This window comes from Hydra vulgaris, chromosome 10 (genome assembly GCF_038396675.1).
Source record: "Hydra vulgaris chromosome 10, alternate assembly HydraT2T_AEP".
NCBI lineage: Eukaryota > Metazoa > Cnidaria > Hydrozoa > Anthoathecata > Hydridae > Hydra > Hydra vulgaris.
Window position 1 is genome coordinate 27168560 of NC_088929.1, and position 20015 is coordinate 27188574.

The 20015-nt window shown below is 27.1% G+C and overlaps 1 protein-coding gene across 1 annotated transcript in view; it reads right to left on the reverse strand.

Annotated features, from left to right (window-relative positions):
• The window catches only part of LOC100214327 (methanethiol oxidase), a 42571-nt gene extending 22836 nt beyond the window's left edge, over positions 1-19735 (reverse strand). The window contains exons 1-4 of the mRNA XM_065807653.1: positions 19495-19735; positions 12729-12924; positions 2000-2070; positions 1710-1824 (exon numbers count right to left, since the gene is read on the reverse strand). Of these exons, the coding sequence (XP_065663725.1) occupies positions 1710-1824; positions 2000-2070; positions 12729-12887 (345 nt within the window). The 5' untranslated portion in view covers positions 12888-12924; positions 19495-19735. The remainder of the gene's footprint in view (positions 1-1709; positions 1825-1999; positions 2071-12728; positions 12925-19494) is intronic.
• Positions 19736-20015: the final 280 nt, after the last annotated feature.

Here is a 20015-nt window from a genome sequence, read left to right on the forward strand (position 1 = left end):
CATATATTTTTTTACTGTACCACCTGGTTGGCGAGGAACATCACAAATGACACCTTTTGAAGTTAAGAAAACAAGCTCAATTGCTAAAATTAGAATTCCTGTTGAGAAGTTATTGAAAGATTAAAAATATTTTATACGTAATGAATTGCTGCTAACTTTGCTTCCACATACAAATGATATATATATATATATATATATATATATATATATATATATATATATATATATATATATATCTATATATATATATATATATATATATATATATATATATATATATATATATATATATATATATATATATACTATATATATATATATATATATATATATATATATATATATATATATATATATATATATATATATATATATATATATATATATATAGAACAATTCAGAAACAACCTTGTTACACCAGTTTCGTAAGCTTTTTCTTGCAATCGGTCTAAAACATTTATCAATAATAATGCGCTCACAAAATTGTCCGTTAAATGAAAGAAAAGACAAACATCAACAGTCATCTGACCTTGCATTTAGTACTAGTACAGTGAAGTGCATTTTACCTCGTTCAAAGTGAGCTTATCTAACTCCAATAAAGTCATGGAATGATATTTTTTAAATTTGATAAATTATTTACAAAGCTATTTTTAGAAAAATATCTGTGTTTTTTAAATAATTTGTTCTAGATTTAAAACCAAATTTTTAAAAATTGCTAAATAGTTATTAGATATCTTAATAACTAATTTGTTTATCACTTATTTCCACTTTGCATTGATTTTATCTACTTTTTTTATTTAAAAACGTATGGAAAAATATTTTTCGCCTTTTAAAATTAATTTTGAATATTAATAAAATTGAAAAAATAACGAATTAATTTTTTTTTTCGCATAAAACAAAGTTGTATTGTTTTAATTAAAAGTTGATCTTTTAATAAATTTTGTTAAATTTATTATTAAAAGATAAAATCTTTATAATTCATAAATTAGTTCTTATAGGTTCGTAATTTTTTAATCAATTAATGTTAACTATTTTGAGCTAAATTAAAGTGCTCAAATTATTATGTGATCTGAGTAATATAAGCAAATATCTGAGTTGATCAAGTGTAGTGATCCCTAAAAAATTTTTATTCCAATAAACTTTCGATTCAGCATAATTATTCTTGAAAATATTTTTGCCTAAGATGATTATAATGCCCTCATCTACATGACTATTTTAATTTTGCAAACGCTTTGCTATTAGTTGTCATTGATTAAAAATTGTCTCAAGTATTTTACACATTTAACAACTACTAAAGTTAAAATCACTTAAATATAGTTACTATATGTTTAAAATACTTTTAACAATTTTCAACAAATATTACTAAAAGGGTTATGTCAATTTTTAGACCTCAGCTCCAATTGCCCTGTGTGTATGAGTCTTTTAATGATAAACTTATAAGAATCTGGATCTTGATCTTGGTCTTCGCTTGACTTTTTAATTTCATGATTTTGGTATTGGTCTTGAATATTTAAGTCTTGGTCTTGGGACAAAATGTCATGTCTTAGTCTTGGTTTTTACTGTCTTGACTACATTTTTGGTTTTTATTATTATTACTTGAAAAAGAAATAATGTGCTACATATAATGAGTATAATTTTTATTCTTATTATTATTAAAGAATCATAAATGGTTCAATATATAAGACCAAAACAAGTTGTAAATAACTTACATGCTTTAGAATAGGTGCTCTAGGATTTGTTGCTACATCAAACGCATATACTCGCCCAGAGTTTACTGATGGCAAAATTAACAAATTTCGTTTGTAATTTGGATTATTGTAACAGCTGAAAATTTGAAAAGCAAAATATTTTATAAGCATAATATAAATACTAAAAAACCTTTTTTTTTTTTTTTTTAATAGAAAAAGTTTATTTGTTATAAAAAGCATAAAATAAAAATTTTGGAAAAATGTTCAAGCATTAAAATATGTTTTTAATAAACACCAACGTAAATCCATACCTACTGCAAGAATTCCAACCACTATGATGAAGCTCATCATCACTATCCGGAAGAAAAGTTCTGTGAATGATCTATTATAAAAGTTAATCTATAACTGAATCTAGATTAAATGTAAATAAAATGTTTATTTTTTAAGTTTTTTGTACAAGTAAATCAAGGCAATACGGGATTCTATGTAATATAAGAAAACACTTATACTTTAGAGAATATTGTCACGTTTTTTGGATCTTTGTTCACATTACGAATCAACTTAAATTAAATACTGTACACATTGAAACTTCAATTGAAAATAAAACTAATACTGTTAAAAGTTCAATTGTAATTGTTAACAGCTTATAACTCAAACTGGTTACAATCAAGTGATTGATTTGCGTTTCTATATTTACAATATATATAAAGATACTACGTTTCTATATTTACATTATATAAACAGATACTTATGGAAATGCTTGCCAGAAATATGCTAAAGAGTTATAATTTTAACTATAGCTTTCTACATAAACTTTTGCAAATTTCTAAATAAAACATGGACCAAGGCATTAGTGGCAACAATACTTAATCCTTCTTTCTAAAGCTTGTGGAATTGATACCTCTAATGAAAATATGGTACTTCGAGAAGTTTATTTACTTAAATATATAAAGATGGATAGCTTTATGTACATTTTTTTTCAAATTACTGAACACTGAAAAACTTAGCTATATTTCTATAGCTATGGATAAAATTGACAGACCTATCACATCTACTTTAGAGCAGATGTGGGTTTAGTTTTAAGGCAGACTTAATAAAGATTTGAATCTTATCCAATGAGTTTAATCCAAAAAAAATACTAAAAATTTGTAAGTTAAAGATTTTTTAGTGTTAAAAACTGACTTCAAACAACTTCTAAAGCTAAAAAAATATAACTCATTAGTATTTGCATGCTATAAATAGTCAAAATTCATATAGACTTTATCAGTCCATTTGAAATTAAAAGATTTGGCAGAGTACCGAATGTTTACATATTTACCATGAAAAACCTTTTTTAAAAACGTCCACCCTCTAGCAGCTAATAAACATGCGCCTCCTTAAAGAATAATTATGTAGCAAAAAAAATTGCTATCGAGGATGGTAAAAATATTTGCAGAGCATTAAATTTGGGAAATGATGGGTCATGCTGAACCTCGTGGTCTCCTAGAAAGAGATTTAATAAATCAAATTACAAAAAAATAAAAAGACATTTTAAAAATCGATATGATAAACAATATTTTAAAATAAAATGTGTTTTATTTAACATCTCCCGTTATAAAATGCATCAGATGATGTAAAAATTTATACAAATTTTTAAAAACAATTTATAAACTGTTATAAAAATAAGCTTCATTTTGTTGTTTCAATCGACAAAATGGCCTAAACAATGAAATAAAAGCAAGTATCAAATCAGGTAAAAAAAAAAAAAAGTTGAAAAAAGTACTGTTAGGGTAACTACACCTTTAAATAAAATATATTTAGTGCTTCAAAGAAATAAGGAATACTTATAAAACCATAAAACAGAAATTAAAAACAATTAACAAATTTCAATTATAAAAAAAAAAGTGTTAATGTATAAACGTCAATTTAACTTGACAACTTTAAAGTATTCAGAGATGATTATTTTTTGATTTTGGTGTAGAAAGTTTGCAGTGGTTTTTCATAAAAATGTTGACAGTATATTACCATGATGTCGTTCCATATCAAAAGAGTAAAGCTGTGATATATGCATAAAGGTATTTGCACAGGGATGTCCGGCAAACTTTATCTTTATTAGAGTTAAAGAGTACAAATGAGAAGAAAAACTATTGAGCAACCAAAAGAAACTTTTGACTAGCCTCTGATTGAATTAAAATATTAATCATACTTCTCAAAAATAAAATTTCATCATTTTGAGACTCATTTCGAGCAATATAAATTGTCAAAACCTCAGCTGAATTTTCATCAAGTAAAAATGTTACATGGCAACAAAAGTGACTTTTTCAAAATATTAAATTTTTCAACTATTTGAAAAATTCGATACTTTGAAAAGTCACCCTCTCCTACGTGACACCTACTTACACCGGCCCTGGAGTGGCCATCCTCAATTGTTCTTCCACCGATATTGACCAATTCAATAAAAATACCATAAAGCAAGTCAAGATCAAATTAAAATTTATGAACAAATAGATTTTCTTGGGCTGTATCTATTGCCCTCACGGCCTTAAAAACTCAACACTCAAAGAAATAACAAGCTAAATCAGCACTGCCTCTAAAAAATGCAACTAACTTTAATGCTTAATCTTACTCGTGTACTTTAACTTTAGTAAAACTATGTATTAAATTGTCGACGTTGGAGGTGGTATTGTGACTGTTGCATATGTGCAAAATAACCGACCAATAGATAGTAAATCTCAAGACTGTCCTAACAAGTATCATTTGACATAACTTATAACATTTCCAACCTACCGCTATTTCGTCAAGATTCTCCAAAAATACACTTCATTCAATTCTAACTAATAAACCATATTGATCAACCAACGTAAAAGAAGAAGCCAGTCCTCTTGGCTATTTCATTAAGTAGAGTATAGCTTTTCTTGACCAAGAAACTGTGCCCTAATCCCTCGATGAAACGACTAATATGAAACAAACCCAAATTCGGCTCATTCTCTACACTCGTTGCTTCGTTTGACTGAAAATTAACTTTTGACGGGTTAAAAATTTCCAAAAAATATCAACTATTCATCAAAAAATATAAAGAAGCAATATCACATCCCTTCATACGTTTCCTTGAACGACCATCCTTTATACTATGAAGCACAAAATTTGTGTGACCAAAGACGTAGCAAACGCTGAAAAGATGAAAAGCAAACTCTGGAACAAATTTATCGTAGCTAGTTGAACAAACAAACTTACGTAAACAGCACAAAAATGTAAGTAAAATAGTAAAAAAGCTAGTCAAAACTGCAGTTTTTTTTATGAAAAGAAACTGGTCAAAAATAGCATGCAAGACTCAAAAGTTATTCAACCATACGTTAAGAGCAAGTAAAAAATACACAACCGCATTCTTCAACTTGAAACAATAAACTATCAAACAACAGAAGAGCCTAAAGTAATGTTTGTTGTGGACTAATTGATTAGTTTCAATCAGTCCTCGAGACCAAGCCGACAGGACCTCTCCCGATATTTGACCCTCGCTTCACTAGCATAAACTAACCAAATACCTTCAAACCATATTAATCTTTCAAAGAAACGTTTTCATATCTGATCAAAAGCAAATCAATGAGATATGATAGTATTCACTCACGCGTTCTTAATTACTGTGCGACAATTTTTGCTATCCTACTTGGCATCATATTCTCTAAGTCGGTTGAGGCCGGCACATCACTGATCACTTGACCACAAATAAACTCATCCGCCCTACTCAACACGGAGAGTGGTCAGTAAACAATTATTTACAGCCGCCTCAGCTAGCAACCGTATGCTTAGCAACCGTATGCTTAGTTTAAGAGTGCTGTGGAGTTTCGAGGTCGTAGCCTTGTTCTATGGCACACATTGTATATTTCATACGTTCGCTCTTACTTGGAATTCGCAGTAAAAGCCATCATTTCTAGCTCAAGATATAACGAAACTAAAGCAAGTTTAACACCGAGCCAGGAAACACATAAAGCACTTGCACTACACTTAGGGGCTATCAAGATTAAATCTGGCAATCCAGACCAAACGACGAGAAAAAGCAGATTTTATTGAACAATACAAATTAACAGCAAAATTGACATTTTGAGGGACTGCAAAGTTAACTTTGCAGTCCCTCATCGTCAACCAAACTCAATGTCATCAAAATACGGTTTTCGAGCTTACAAACGGAAAACAACTTCGCAGACTGCGCGGAAAGAAGCAATTTCTTTGCCAACCATGTAATCAAACCATGGAGCACTTTAACACAAAACGAGAAAATTCAACAAATTTAAATAACTTCAAACATGTACTATCATTATTTTAGCACTTAGCTGTAAATTGAAACTTAAAGACTATTTTTATTTGAAAGTGAGACTGTATTTTTATAACAGAGGGGCCTAGCTTTTTCAATAATTTTTAAGCTCTAGCTCTTTATCAATAATTTATGAATTTTACTGATTGTGAATAAATGAAAAGCAAAATTAAATTAAAATATACATTTGTGGTAATCAACAAAACTTATTTGGGCATCATTTTGTACAAATATGTATACACGAGTTTGAACAACAACAAAAGTATATACATTTTGTTCAAATCATTATATAATAAGGTATATATATAATGCATATATATTTGTATATATACAAGTATATACATTTTGTTCTAATCAACAAAACTCCCTAGGGCATACTTATGTAAAAAAAGAGCTCATGACATTTAAATTATTACTACCTAATTTACAATAGCTTATTCAAATAAGCTATTCACAAAAGCTAGGAAGAGTGTCGGAAACTTCCTTGGACAGTGAATCAAAGTAAAAATAACTCTCCCAAGCAAAAAGTAGAGAAGCCAAAATACCACAAGAATGAGTCTAAAAAAACATCAAGGTTTGGATAATTGGATAGTAAGCACAAGCCTAATAATCTTGAAAATTTGATAATATTAGTTCTTCCAGAAGTGACGAATAGAAAGTCACTAAAGAAAGATTGGAAGCGTCTCTTATAAAGCTTTTTCTTATTGATAAAGTAAAATTAAAGGTCATTATCTAATCATTATCTAATCATTAGTTTTAAAAAGAACTAAGAAGAAACTTCAAAGGTTAATGATTTACTGCGCAAATGAAAATATATGCGTTGTACTAAGCTTAAAAAGACCTTATTGGTCCCACCAAGACACTTTATTCTAACCTACGAATATTAACAGAAGTATTGTGTACCCTCGTGAATTCATTTTGCTGCTGCCAATGCTAAAAAAACTTGGAAAAAGAACTTGGAAGGGAAAATTTCTTTTTCCTCAGTAATAATTTTAAAACAGGACAGCTTCTTAGACAAACATTCTTTTTACTGAAATCCAATCAAAAATATTGGTTTTTAAACATAGTTTTAAGCTGCTCAAAGTGAGAATTATACGGTTCTGTACTCTCCTAAGTAACTAGCCAAACATTCATTATACTTAACTCTGTTATATGATGTCTGTATGCAAGTAATAGCTAATAGTAACTAATTTCAATAGTAAGTCTTGCTCAGTAATCCAAATTGAAAAATAAATATGAAGATTATATTTATAAATCAAAGAAATGACTTCAGCTATTTGTTTATTTTTTTGTACTAAATTTATCATTTGGCCTTAACTTAAATTACCAAACTTTTAATCTTTTGCTTTTTCAGATTTAACGTTTTAAACAGGCATTTTACATTGAAATAAAAAAATGTATTATGTACTAAAAATCAAATGTATTTAAATTTAATACATATTAATTTAATTAAATTCAAATAATCTTTAATAACTAGACTAAAATTGAACAATTCGAGTTCCTCAAAGGTGACTTTCTGACTTTTTTAAATATAATATATTAAGTAAATAACTGTTTAAAATTAAGTATTCAATTAGGTACGTCAAGTTTTTAAATTAATAACTAAGTTGTAATATACAGTAAAAGATTTAGTATAATGCGTGTAATACAGAGCGGACTGCCCCCACGCTTCTAGAACAGTAAAATGGTGCTCGCAAAAACAGTAATCGTAAAAAACAATAGAAATGTTTCAAAAACTAATGACAGAAGCAACCTTGTTGTTAGCAAAACAAGGCTCAATATACAGAGGACACAGCTTTTCTTAAGTTTTTATGAGAATCTTGTTCTTATCAAAAACAAGATTTATCACACAGACAGATGATTTCTTGAGATCTTATGAGAAAAATTTATCATTGATTAAATTTTAATTTTTGACAATTGATTTTAAACGTTGGTGATATTGTGGAAAGACTCAGGCTTTAATACTTTTAAAAGCAGTAATGCTGCACCATTTGCTTAGGTAATTTTTGTTTAGGTACTGAAACAAAACATTGATATTAAACTCACTAGAGAACATATATATGATGATGTTTCAAGCATGTCAAGAAGTAATACTGAATTGTGCACATTCACCAATTACCATCTATGTACATTTCTGTGCTCGTATTTTAAATTCTCTTTGAAAACTCTTGAGCAATAAGATATTATTAAATAATTAAAACCTGTCGATGAATTTAAATTTATTATAAGATATTTTAAAATTTATTAGATATATTAAAATGTTTTATAAACTCATAATATTGTGGATCATTTGGATCGCGGCAATTTTTTACAAAATATTTTTATACGATTTAAGGATGAACCCACATAAATTTGCAGTTTTTAAAATCAAGAAAAAATCAAGATATGGCGGAATATAAAGACTTAAAAACATATTGATCGTCAACTAATAACTGAGGATTAAAGTTTCGAATGAAAAATCAAAAAGAAAATTTGAAAGAATAATTTAATTCTCAACATATTGTTTGATCCAAATAGAAGTTTTAATTTGTCCCAGGCACCCAACTCAACTCCCTATCATCATGTGGTCAAAAAAAAAAAATTTTTTAATAATTTAATAAAAATATTTTTTTTAAATTAGAATTATGTGCAGGATTTTAGTAATTTTCTTTTTTTAAAAATAGATCAATCAAATATAGACAAAATAGACATAATTAGTTATAATATAGGCTGTAAAAAATTGAAATTAAATTTTTCCCGATAAGAAACTTTTTATTATCCTGAAAAGAAAATTTTATTTCAATTTTTAACAGCCTATATTATAACCTTTCCAATGATATCTATTTTATCTATATTTCATTGGTCTATATTTTAAAAAATTGATTGTTAATAAAATATTATAAATTTTGGGGCCCGAATATTTTTGAAACAATTATGATCTTTAAAACAAATTAAAGAAAACTTGGTCGGAAAATAATTTTTTTCATTAATTACTAAAACAAAACAAAAAAACAACTTTTAAGGCATGAAAAACTAAAGTAAACTTGTTTTTGAAAAGAAAAAAGTTATTTTTTCATTTATTTTGAAGTTTTTATTTTTTTACAGTTCATAACTAAAGTACAATTTTGGTTTCTAAACCCCTATCTCCCCTCACACTTTTTTTCTAAAGCACTTTTTCTTTTTTTTTTAGAAATTCCTTGATATAGAAGACTTTTTTCAGCAAAAGACAATTGTGCCCCTCCACATCAAAATGTCGTTGGCCCTTAAGGTTGTTAAAAAGTTTTATTTTAGTTTGCAGGTATACTGTTGTTAGCTAAGAAAACAAAGGAAATCAATTGACTTTTTAGGTGTCGAAAAACACTTTTGATAATGTAGATAGTGTATTTAAATACAGTATGACTACGAGATGAGTTTGCTAGAGTATGCAGCACGCCACAGTGCCACATTCTGTTGCAGAGTTTGTGGCACTATGGCGTACATTACATCGAAACAAACATATATTTAGAAGAATTCAGGTTTGACTTAATCAAGTTTTTAAAACAAATGAATTATCTGAATCACCAGCAAACCAAGAGGGTTTAATAAATGAATAATTTTTTTAAGGGCAACAACAACAACAACAAAAACAAAAACAACAAAATTTTAGGTGTCCCAAGAAGGTCTTGCTTATAACAGAGCACCGACGAAAAGCATTCGGTAGGAAGTTCATGATATTATAAAACTTTACCGATGTTATAAAACTTGCCCAGAGGTGGCGCTGAACCACGGGTCTCTAGCTTCTGAAAAAAAGTCAAAAAAGAAATGTTAATTTTGCAATGAAAGCATTTAATAAACGCAATATTAAATTATTTAAATTTCTTAGACCCTTTATAAAGAGACGACACGAATCGTTACAAAGAGACGACACAAATCGTTACAAATATTGTTTTACACTCAGCTAACAACGTTGCAAAAGAAAATGACGTCTGAAGAAGTTTTTTCATCCTTCTTGGATGATAAATTTTCAAAAAATCTTTATGAAAATACTCGGAGTGTAAGAAAATATACAGCAAAAAGAAATTTTAAAATACTTCAACAATAAAAAAAAAGACTCTGATAAATTAATACTAATTAAAATTTGGGTTATGGGACATTAAACCACTCTAATAACCATAAATGTTTTATTATTTCCAATTAAAATAACCTTCAAAGTTCTGATCTAATAGCCACAGCAACAGAAAATGTTTATGTCAGTAGCTTACTATCTCTTTAACTATGTGTACATTCAAGTTCAAACAATATTTTAATGAACGACACAATGCCTCAGAGTATTAGATTCTGTAGACCAACTATACTGGAGTTTATAAAAGAAAATAAAGAAGTGTTATTAAAATTGAAAAATTGAAAAAAAAAGCGTTTTTGTGTTTACTTTGATTTACTTTGTTATTGCTTTAAGAAAAGTTGTATATATGTTTTAGAAACTTTATATTTTACATATAATATTTCACAATATTAAGCACAACTTTTTTTTTACACAACGTTTTATGAAAAGCTTCCTATTGCTCCTTCTTAAAAAAACTGTAAAAATTTGTGACGTAAGTAAATCTGCGGTATTTATTGTGTTATAACATTTATTGTTATTTAAAATTACTATCATATTTATGCCAACTAGTGTGGCCCGTACCCATTGGTACAATTGGCATGTACCCATTGGTACAATTGGGTTCTCACATTTGCAAAGATAGAACTTTTATAGTTTTAGCTTCGCTTGTGACCCATTTTCAAAAGTAATAGGTTGTTGAAAGGGGCATACTCAAGGCTTTCTAACGAGTTTTGGCACTTGAAAGTACGTGATCAAGTCACACGCTTAAAAAATATTACTGTTCATTAGCAGAATAATAGAGTACTAAGAAACAAATCAATAAAAAATTACGAGTCAGAAATAAGTTATTAATTTATGACTTTTATTTCAGTTATTAAATATTCAAAAAAAAATTGTGTTCTCCACGGCTTCGGCATTATATTTTAAATTTAAAAGGAGTCAACTTCTCTTAGAAATTTTTCAATATTTATATTAGCAATCTAATAAAAGTTATTTCTTTTTGATATCATGATATTTTTCCATGTTTGCAGTGTTAAGAATACACTATCAAGTGTGTCTTGATCTAATTGTTGGAAGCTGTTTCTACTTCACTTATTAAGTCATCAATATTTTTATGGACCATCTGGTGTTGCAATGCTTGCTTTGAATTAAAAAACCCATAATTCAAAACATTAAAGTCTAGATTATTCGGAGGTTGAGATTCAATTGCAGACTCTAACCTTTTACAAGTTCTTTTTGTAAAGCAACTGTTTTAAACAGCACTTGAAAAGCACTTGAAAAATCTTTACACTGTAAGACAATATAAGACACTTGAAAAATCTTTACACTGTAAGACAAAATATGACAAGTAATTGACGTAATGTGGAAAAAAAAAGAAAAGTTGAATGAGTAGTACTTTGATTATCTAATTTATTAATCAAAAAAATTTTTTTAATTTATACTTTTAGAAAATAATTAAGACAAATTACGCAAATCTTTAAAAAAAATTACTAGAATAGCATAAATTTTCAATAATCGGACCAAAAGTATCTAAATGTGACAACTATTGTGGAAAATTTATTCATTAAAGATTTGGAATTTTACGGATTATAACACTATTTAGGCTTGCGATTATGGCTTTGAAAAGGTTATTTTTTGTTTGCGAAAAAAGGTAAACCAATACCACCAATTGGTTTCAGTTCAACTTTATAGTCGCTAATTTAGAAAAGTTCAAATACCTTTTAGTTGGCTTAAAAAACCGCATGATAAATCTATTCTGCTGTTTAATGCTTTTATTTTATCAAACTTTTCTTATTGTCCACTAATTTGGATGTTTTGTTCAAAAAAAGAAGACAAACTAATAAATACAGTTCATATGAAAACTTTTGAGCATAGTATATAAAAGGTTTGATTTGTCTCAAGATGAATTATTAAATTCTGAAAACAGTCCAAGAATCCACTTAAAAAATTTGAAATTTATTATGATGGAAACTTTTAAATCTATTGTCTAAATCCTGGATTTATAAAGAATCTTTTCAATATAAAAAATCTAACGTATAAAGTTCTACCTCCTGAAGGCTCCACATATATACATAATGCACGTTATATAGAGCCACCTTATTTTGAAACACTCTAGATAACGAGATCATGTGTGCAAAAAGTCTTGAGGTGTTCAAAAAACATATCAAAAATATTGTTTTATTTTATACTGACCTATATCGTTAACAAGGATTGTATTATTATTCGATTTTATTTTTATTGAAACAACTCTTATTTTTTCATGACATTGTAATGTCTATAAAGTTAAATGTGTTGATTTCAATTAGTTTTAATGCTAAAAGTATCTGCTAAAAATCAACTTGAAATAAAGATTTTAAATTGAAAAAAGTTAAGTTAAAAAAACGGGATTATAATATTACGTTTTCTTAATTTTAAAACTAATGATAAAAGATTAATGTTCTATGTGATGTTTTAGTAAATAGTAATAGCTTATTAAACCTAGGGGTAACTTTCATTGGCTAGATATCACAAAATATTTAACAAATCAGATGTATCTGGTTTAAACTTTAGCAGTTTATCACTAGCTACGCACATAGTTCGTCACTGGCACAAAAAAAATTGATGATTTGTTTAATACTACAAAACAAAAAATTCTTAGACAAAAAAAGCGTTAAAAAATATAATTTTATAAAATTTAAATACTCAAAAATACCTTGCTGTAAGTATCCGACTCAACATTTACATCTGCTGTTGCCAAATAATTAGATTTTCCTTTCTCTACTTGTATGCATGGGAAATAAATTAACTTTTCTTTTTCTCCTTTCATTGCTAACAAAGGAGATGGATAACCCGGACCACAGTTACAATCCATTTTTTTTTTTTTGTTTGTTTGTTTGTATATTGGTTTTCTTTGTAAAAACAAATTTTAACGAAAATTTATAAATTATACTTATACAAAAAATTATAAATTAAAATTTCTAACTAAACGTTTTTGCGTTGATACAATTAAATTTATATAATCATTAAAATTGAAACAAATAAAACAAATAAAATTTAAAATATTTAGAATGAAGATCTCTTGGGGGTTATTCTAAATAAAGAATCTAATATAAAGTTATGACTAAAGTTTAAATCTCAGAATCTAATATAAAGTTATGACTAAAGTTTATTAAAAAACAGATCATAATTATAAAATAAAGTTTTTGAAAATATAAATATTTTTTTCATTTCAACCAATGCAAGATTCAAATTATTAAAGAACTAATTACGAGGCGAAGGCGACACTTAGACGGCACTTAAACGACACTTAGATAAATAATAAAGTGGTTACACTTTAATTGTTAAAAACTCTTAAAAGTAAAACAAATGTACAGTAAGCAATCTTCTCAAGCAGGTGTCTAAAATGTCTTGAAATGACACTAACCTAATTGTAAAATTAAGTTCAAAAGGTACCAAAATCGGGGAAATAATTCTAAAAATATTGATAAACAGAGCCAAAAATCAATAAACGTAAAGTTACGCTGACAAAAATGTTCAACAAAAATATACAACACAATTTTGCTGTCTTATGTTAAAAGATCATTATAGCCCCTCACTATCCTCTACCCTCTATCCTCTATCCTTTATCCTCTACCCTCTACCCTCTACCCACTATCCACTACCCTCGCTAACTAAAAATAAGTATTATAGCTTATATCAATCAAGTTCGCTAATTAAAAAAATTAGATGTGAAAATGTGAAAGACATGTCTTGAAACATTTTTAATAAACCCAATGATATGTTATATGACTAGATGTCTAACTTCGATCTTTTTTACAAATGGCAGATTAAATATGTAAACAAATATTTTTAACTTTTCTTTTCTTAAATGAAGTAAATATACTTTTAATTTAAATACTACTTACGTAAAAGCGGAAATTATAATACTTATAAAATAATAATTTATGATTCCTTAATTTATTTTCGATTAAAAAGGGATTAAAGTTTTGAATAGAAAAGTAAAACGACAGACGCTTTTAAAGCATTTTTATGAATTATAATACTTTTTAATAAACATAGGCTCATAAACTTTTATAACTATTTATAAGTATTTTATAACTTTTATAAGTATTTTATAATTATAAAAATTTGTTTTTGAATTATCTTTAATTTTTTGGGAACTTTTGACTTTCATTTTAACTTTTATTCCACACTTCGGCTTCAGTTTTTTCCCTTTTTACAAATGACGGACTATTGTTATAAACAAAAAAAAAGCGGCTTTATTTTTTATCCAATAAAATCCCGCAAGTTAGACATCTAGTTATAAAATATATCATTGAAAAAACTTTTTTCATTAAAACAAGGTACTAACCACACAGCTAATGTTAACAATGTCAACTCCATTCACTATTAAACTTTTTAAAATACATAATCTACTGTTAATCTTAACCTTCCGTGCTATTTAATTTATTTTAAAAGCGGTTTTGTGGGCACTTGTTAAACGCTCATTTATCTTTAGTACTAAATTTGTGATAAATAGTTTCTTGCGTTATACGTTTCTTAGTAGGGAAGACCGGGGCTAGTTGGCTCGGTTTTTACTCTATGAGCTCTGTAGCCCTAACAGTACATTTTTTTAAAAATATTAAAGTGTAGTCTTAAAGAGTATGGATTAGGGTATCTTATAAAATTTGCATTCATTTAAAAAAAAAAATTCTTGGGGCCTTTCCGGACCCTCAAAAAAAAAAAAAAATTTGCGCCAACTTACCCCACCACGGGGTAAGTTGGCGCAAACTATAAAAATGATTATTAATGCACTATTAAGTGCAAAATTAATAGAAATTTTTTTTAAATTAATTTTTGCAACAATTTTATCCCAAAATTTAATATTACTTTTAGCTGGTACCAAATATTAGTCCGTATAAAAGCCAAACAGTAACCCACCTTTTATCTGTGGAAAAAAAAACTAAACAAAATTTTTTTTTAATTTTTTTGTAAGAATAAATATTTTCAATATTGTTAAAAATAAAAAAAATAAAAAAAAATAATTTTATAAAAATAAATATTTTTTTCCATAGTAAATGCTATAAGCCAACTTACCCCGTAAAAAATTTGTCAACTTACCCCGAAAGCTTTTTTTTTAATAAACAGTCTATAGATCCTGAAAAACGGCAGCTTTGAAAAAAAAGTCTGACTGGATATAGTAAACCAATTGTGACTGGAACTTTTACAATGATGAAAGGCTCTAAAGATAAACGCAGTTCGTCAACTTACCCCTGCGGCCAACTAGCCCCGGTCTCCCCTACACATCTTTTTTATAAACTATTTCATTACTTAAGTTTGAGCTTAAATCATTTAACACTTTGTTACCTTCTCCGAATCATTTTCTTTTGTACTTTTAGTGTTAAAAAAATGAGAAGACACAGTCTAGTTTGGTTTGTGAGTTAAAAAATAAAAAAATTAAATAGACGGCATATAAAAACAATTTTATAACTTATGTTTTCTCAGCAATTTTCATAGGTTTAAATACAATAGAAAAACATATACATAACACATATCAATAACTCAAGTTTTTCAAAAAGTTGAGTTTCTACTGTTGAAACATTTCAAAATCTATACCTAAGTGGCTGCCAGTTACAAAGAGTTCAATTAAAAATTTTTATTTCACTTAAAACGTACGCTGAAAGATTTTAGAACTTAAAAAAAAATATAACCCTGTAAAAAACAAAGTTCAAAAAACGCCACGTTTAAATTTTCGACGTCATGTGTTAATCTTTATTGTTTTTTTGTAAAACTGTTATTTATTATATAGTTAATATAAATAATACGGAGAAATATATATGACATAAGTAGTTTATTTAATAAACTTATTACGTCATAGCTTGCACTACATAACTACGGATAAGTTAGGGTTAGCTTTCTGTAAGGGCCAGGGTTGTTTGATTGGTTTGCTTAAATTTGTCTCTTGCACCTATACTATATCTTACGATTTAAAAAAAATGATCGGAAAAGGTTACCAAATTAAAACAGCCTTTTTAAAACAAATATGTTGCCTGCCTAACCCAAAACACTAAACCCGTGCACACTCTATGCTTACGCTTTAAAAAATCAGTACACTATGTTTATATATATATATATATATATATATATATATATATATATATATATATATATATATATATATATATATATATATATATATATATATGTATATATATAAGTATAGTGTTACACACACACACACACACACACACACACACACATATATATATATGTGTGTGTGTGTGTGTGTGCTATATTTATATAACATGTGTGTGTATATATATATATGTGTGTGTGTGTGTGTGTGTGTGTGTGTGTGTGTGTGTGTGTGTGTGTGTGTGTGTGTGTGTGTGTCATCAATAAAGACTCATCAGAAATAATTCAGAATGATATGATGATGAGCATTTCTGATGAGTCTTTATTGATTAAACACAATGTTAAATGAAAAAAATTTTTGTTAAGTGATTTACTACTTTAAAATTGCTCTTTTTTTTAAGAACATTGAGCAATCTATTTTGTAGAATACATTTTAAAATTGTTTAAATATATATATATATATATATATGTACATATATATATATATATATATATATATATATATATATATATATATATTATATATATATATAATTTAAGTGACATCTTTAATTATATATGGAATAATATTATAAGCATTAAAACATCATATACGTTATCATAATATATATATTTTTTTAATCATATTTCGGCTCATATTGTGAGAGCCATTATCAAACTAAGAAAACCGTTAAAAAAACCGTTTAAAAAGTTATAATTAACATAACCAAATGATGTTATTGCAACGTCAGATAATCAACATTTTTTAATTTTCAAAAAATGGTTTCCAACGGTGAGTTGCCATTGTCACGATTTAAAACGTTTTTTTTAGATTTTGAACATTCTACAAGTTTTATTTCATTGGCCTCACGAATTTTGCTTGTGCAGTTGTTTGAAATAACAGGAAGTGTTTTAGGGTTCTCCCAGTTTATTTTACCATTACAATGTTGTGAATGTTCTACTATTCCAGATGTTTCCCAGTTGGCTTTTGTAACATTATTTTTATGTTCTTGAATTTTTGTGGAAATTTTTTTTTTTGTTTCATCAATATATTTTATGGGAAGACAAAATATATATTTAAAAAAATTCTTGTCCAACAGGTCTATCCATAATGTTCGTCATGTCAGAAGCATATCTACAACATATTGAATCTAATGCTATTCAACAGGCTTTAAACGTCAATATTGCTCCAAAAACTTATAAATGTTACGTTGATTGCTCAATTTACTAATATTAATGACGCAAATTCTTTTTTAACACTTTTAAATTCACAAGATAAATCAATCCAATACACATGCGAATACGAAAATGCTCATAACCAATTAAATTTTTTAGATATTTGTATTTCAACCAGTCACTACCTTCTCAAATATGAGTTTTCCATACACCGTAAAGATGCAATTACAAACGTATTTATAAAACCGAAATCATCTATTTCACAGAATATCGCAGTTTTTTAGCTCGAACATACAAAATTTGTTCAGAACATAACATTCAAGATGAAATTAATTTTCTTATTAAGATTTTTACTGAAAATGAACATTTCTATAAACAGTATTCCGATATAGCTAAAAAATAAAAATACTCTACAAATCCATCTTGTTCTTAAAAAATTGATACCAAAAATCTTGTTATTTTACCATGGGTCCCAAAATTAAGTCTTGTTCTAAAAAGAGAATTTCGTAAAGTTGATGTTAAAACTAGAGATGCCACGAATATTCGGCCGAATATTCGGCAACACTTAATTATATTGAGGGCTCCAACCTGCTTTAAGTCAACTACTCTATGGGCATTTATAAATACGTTGTGTCACAGCATACATTATTTGTTGACTGATACACCAAATATTTTAATTATAGTTATGCCTAAAAGGTATATCTTGCACTTCTGAGGTAATTTTAGAAAATGCTATAGATTGAATTAGTATAGAAAACTCTAAACTTATTAAAAATGTTATTTTCACGACAAACTGAACTTAAAGCATGGTTTAACTTTAATGGGAAAGACGATTAAACGATTGCCTTTTTTATAAAGTCGCCGAATATTCGTGACATCACAAGTTAAAATAGTCTTCCGTTTTGGTAATCGCTTGATCAATATACTTTGCCGAAACAAGTCTAAACTGCCTCCGAATAGTCATCCAGGAGTGTACCTAATTAATTGCACATGTGGTGCATGTTATATTGGTGAAACAAGAAAAAAGATTTCCACAAAAATTCAAGAACATAAAAATAATGTTACAAAATCCAACTGGGAAACATCTGGAATATTAGAACATTCACAACATTGTAATGGTAAAATAAACTGGGAGAACCCTAAAACGCTTTCTGATATTTCAAACAATTACACAAGAAAAATTCGTGAGGCTATTGAAATACAACTTGCACAATGTTTAAAATCTAGAGAAAACGTTTTAAATCGAATATCTGACGTTGGAATGACATCATTTGGTTACGTTCATTATAATTTTTTAATCGTTTTTTTTTAAACGGTTTTATTAGTTTGATAATGGCTCTCACTATATGAGCCGAAATATAACTTAAAAAAAATACTATGATAACGTATATGATGTTTTAATGCTTATAATAAATATATATATATATATATATATATATATATATATATATATATATATATATATATATATATATATATATATATATATATATATATATATATATATATATATATATATATATAGCAGATCTTATCGAGCAATTCAAAATCACTCGTAAACTCGAGCTTGTTAGTTTTGTTGTCCCGCAAAAAATTTTAAAAAGTAAAGATAAGTATATTCTAAGAGGCCATAACCATAAACTAGAACGTCAGATGGTAAAAAACTGAGAGGAGCGGTATAACTTTTTTTCAAATAGAATTGTCGCCCCATGGAATGCGCTTTCGCAAGAAGCAGTGAACGCTCAATCCATCAACGCTTTCAAAAACAACATAAGAAAGTAACTTTATAGATACAATTGCTGCTTTGTCTGTAGCTTCTGTATCTCCATGTTCGTCAGCATAGGGGGGCCAGGTGTAGCACCTCTTCATCAAATTATAAATAGATTATTGTATTTGTATTTGATCACTGAATAATAATAATAATAATAATATATATATATATATATATATATATATATATATATATATATATATAAATATATATATATATATAAAAGTAATAACAATAATAATATTATTATTATATTGTTTAAATGAGATTATATATAACATATAATCTCATTTAAATAATATCAAAAATTCAGAAACAAATACAAATATACAGTTTGAAGATAAAATATTTATAGTAACACTTTACTAACTTAAAAACACTATTACTTGAAATATTGTAATTAACAAATTCTTAACAATTTATAATAAAATAAAATTACCTATTTTTACTTGATGAGCTTAAGTAACACCTTGTAGAAAACTGCTAATGTAATAAGGAAATCATAGGAATATGAGTAGATACTGATCTCACTTATTTAAATTATTACTTTTTATTCGTTTAAAATATTTTAAAGGTATTAACTGTCATTTTTAATACAAACATTAAAGTTCATGAGAAACCAGTTAAACCGCACAAACCATTAAAATCTTAAAAGGTTTTTTTTTTCTATCAAAAATTTCAAAGGGTGGATCTGAGGTGTGTTTGTTTTGGCTTAAGCTACAAATATGAAATGCCGAATATTCATAAATAAATATAATAACAAACTTTCGCGTAATTTTCAAAGTAGAAATAGTAACGAATACATCATAACAGTAAAAATAAATTTAGATTATGTTTACATAAGATTTTATCTTAAAGGTTAAAAAATAAAAAAGAAAAAAAGAAAAACCTTATATACTTTATAAGGTTTTATATACTAGTCGTTTATTTTTCTATAGCGCGTAGTTTGCGTAATCAAAA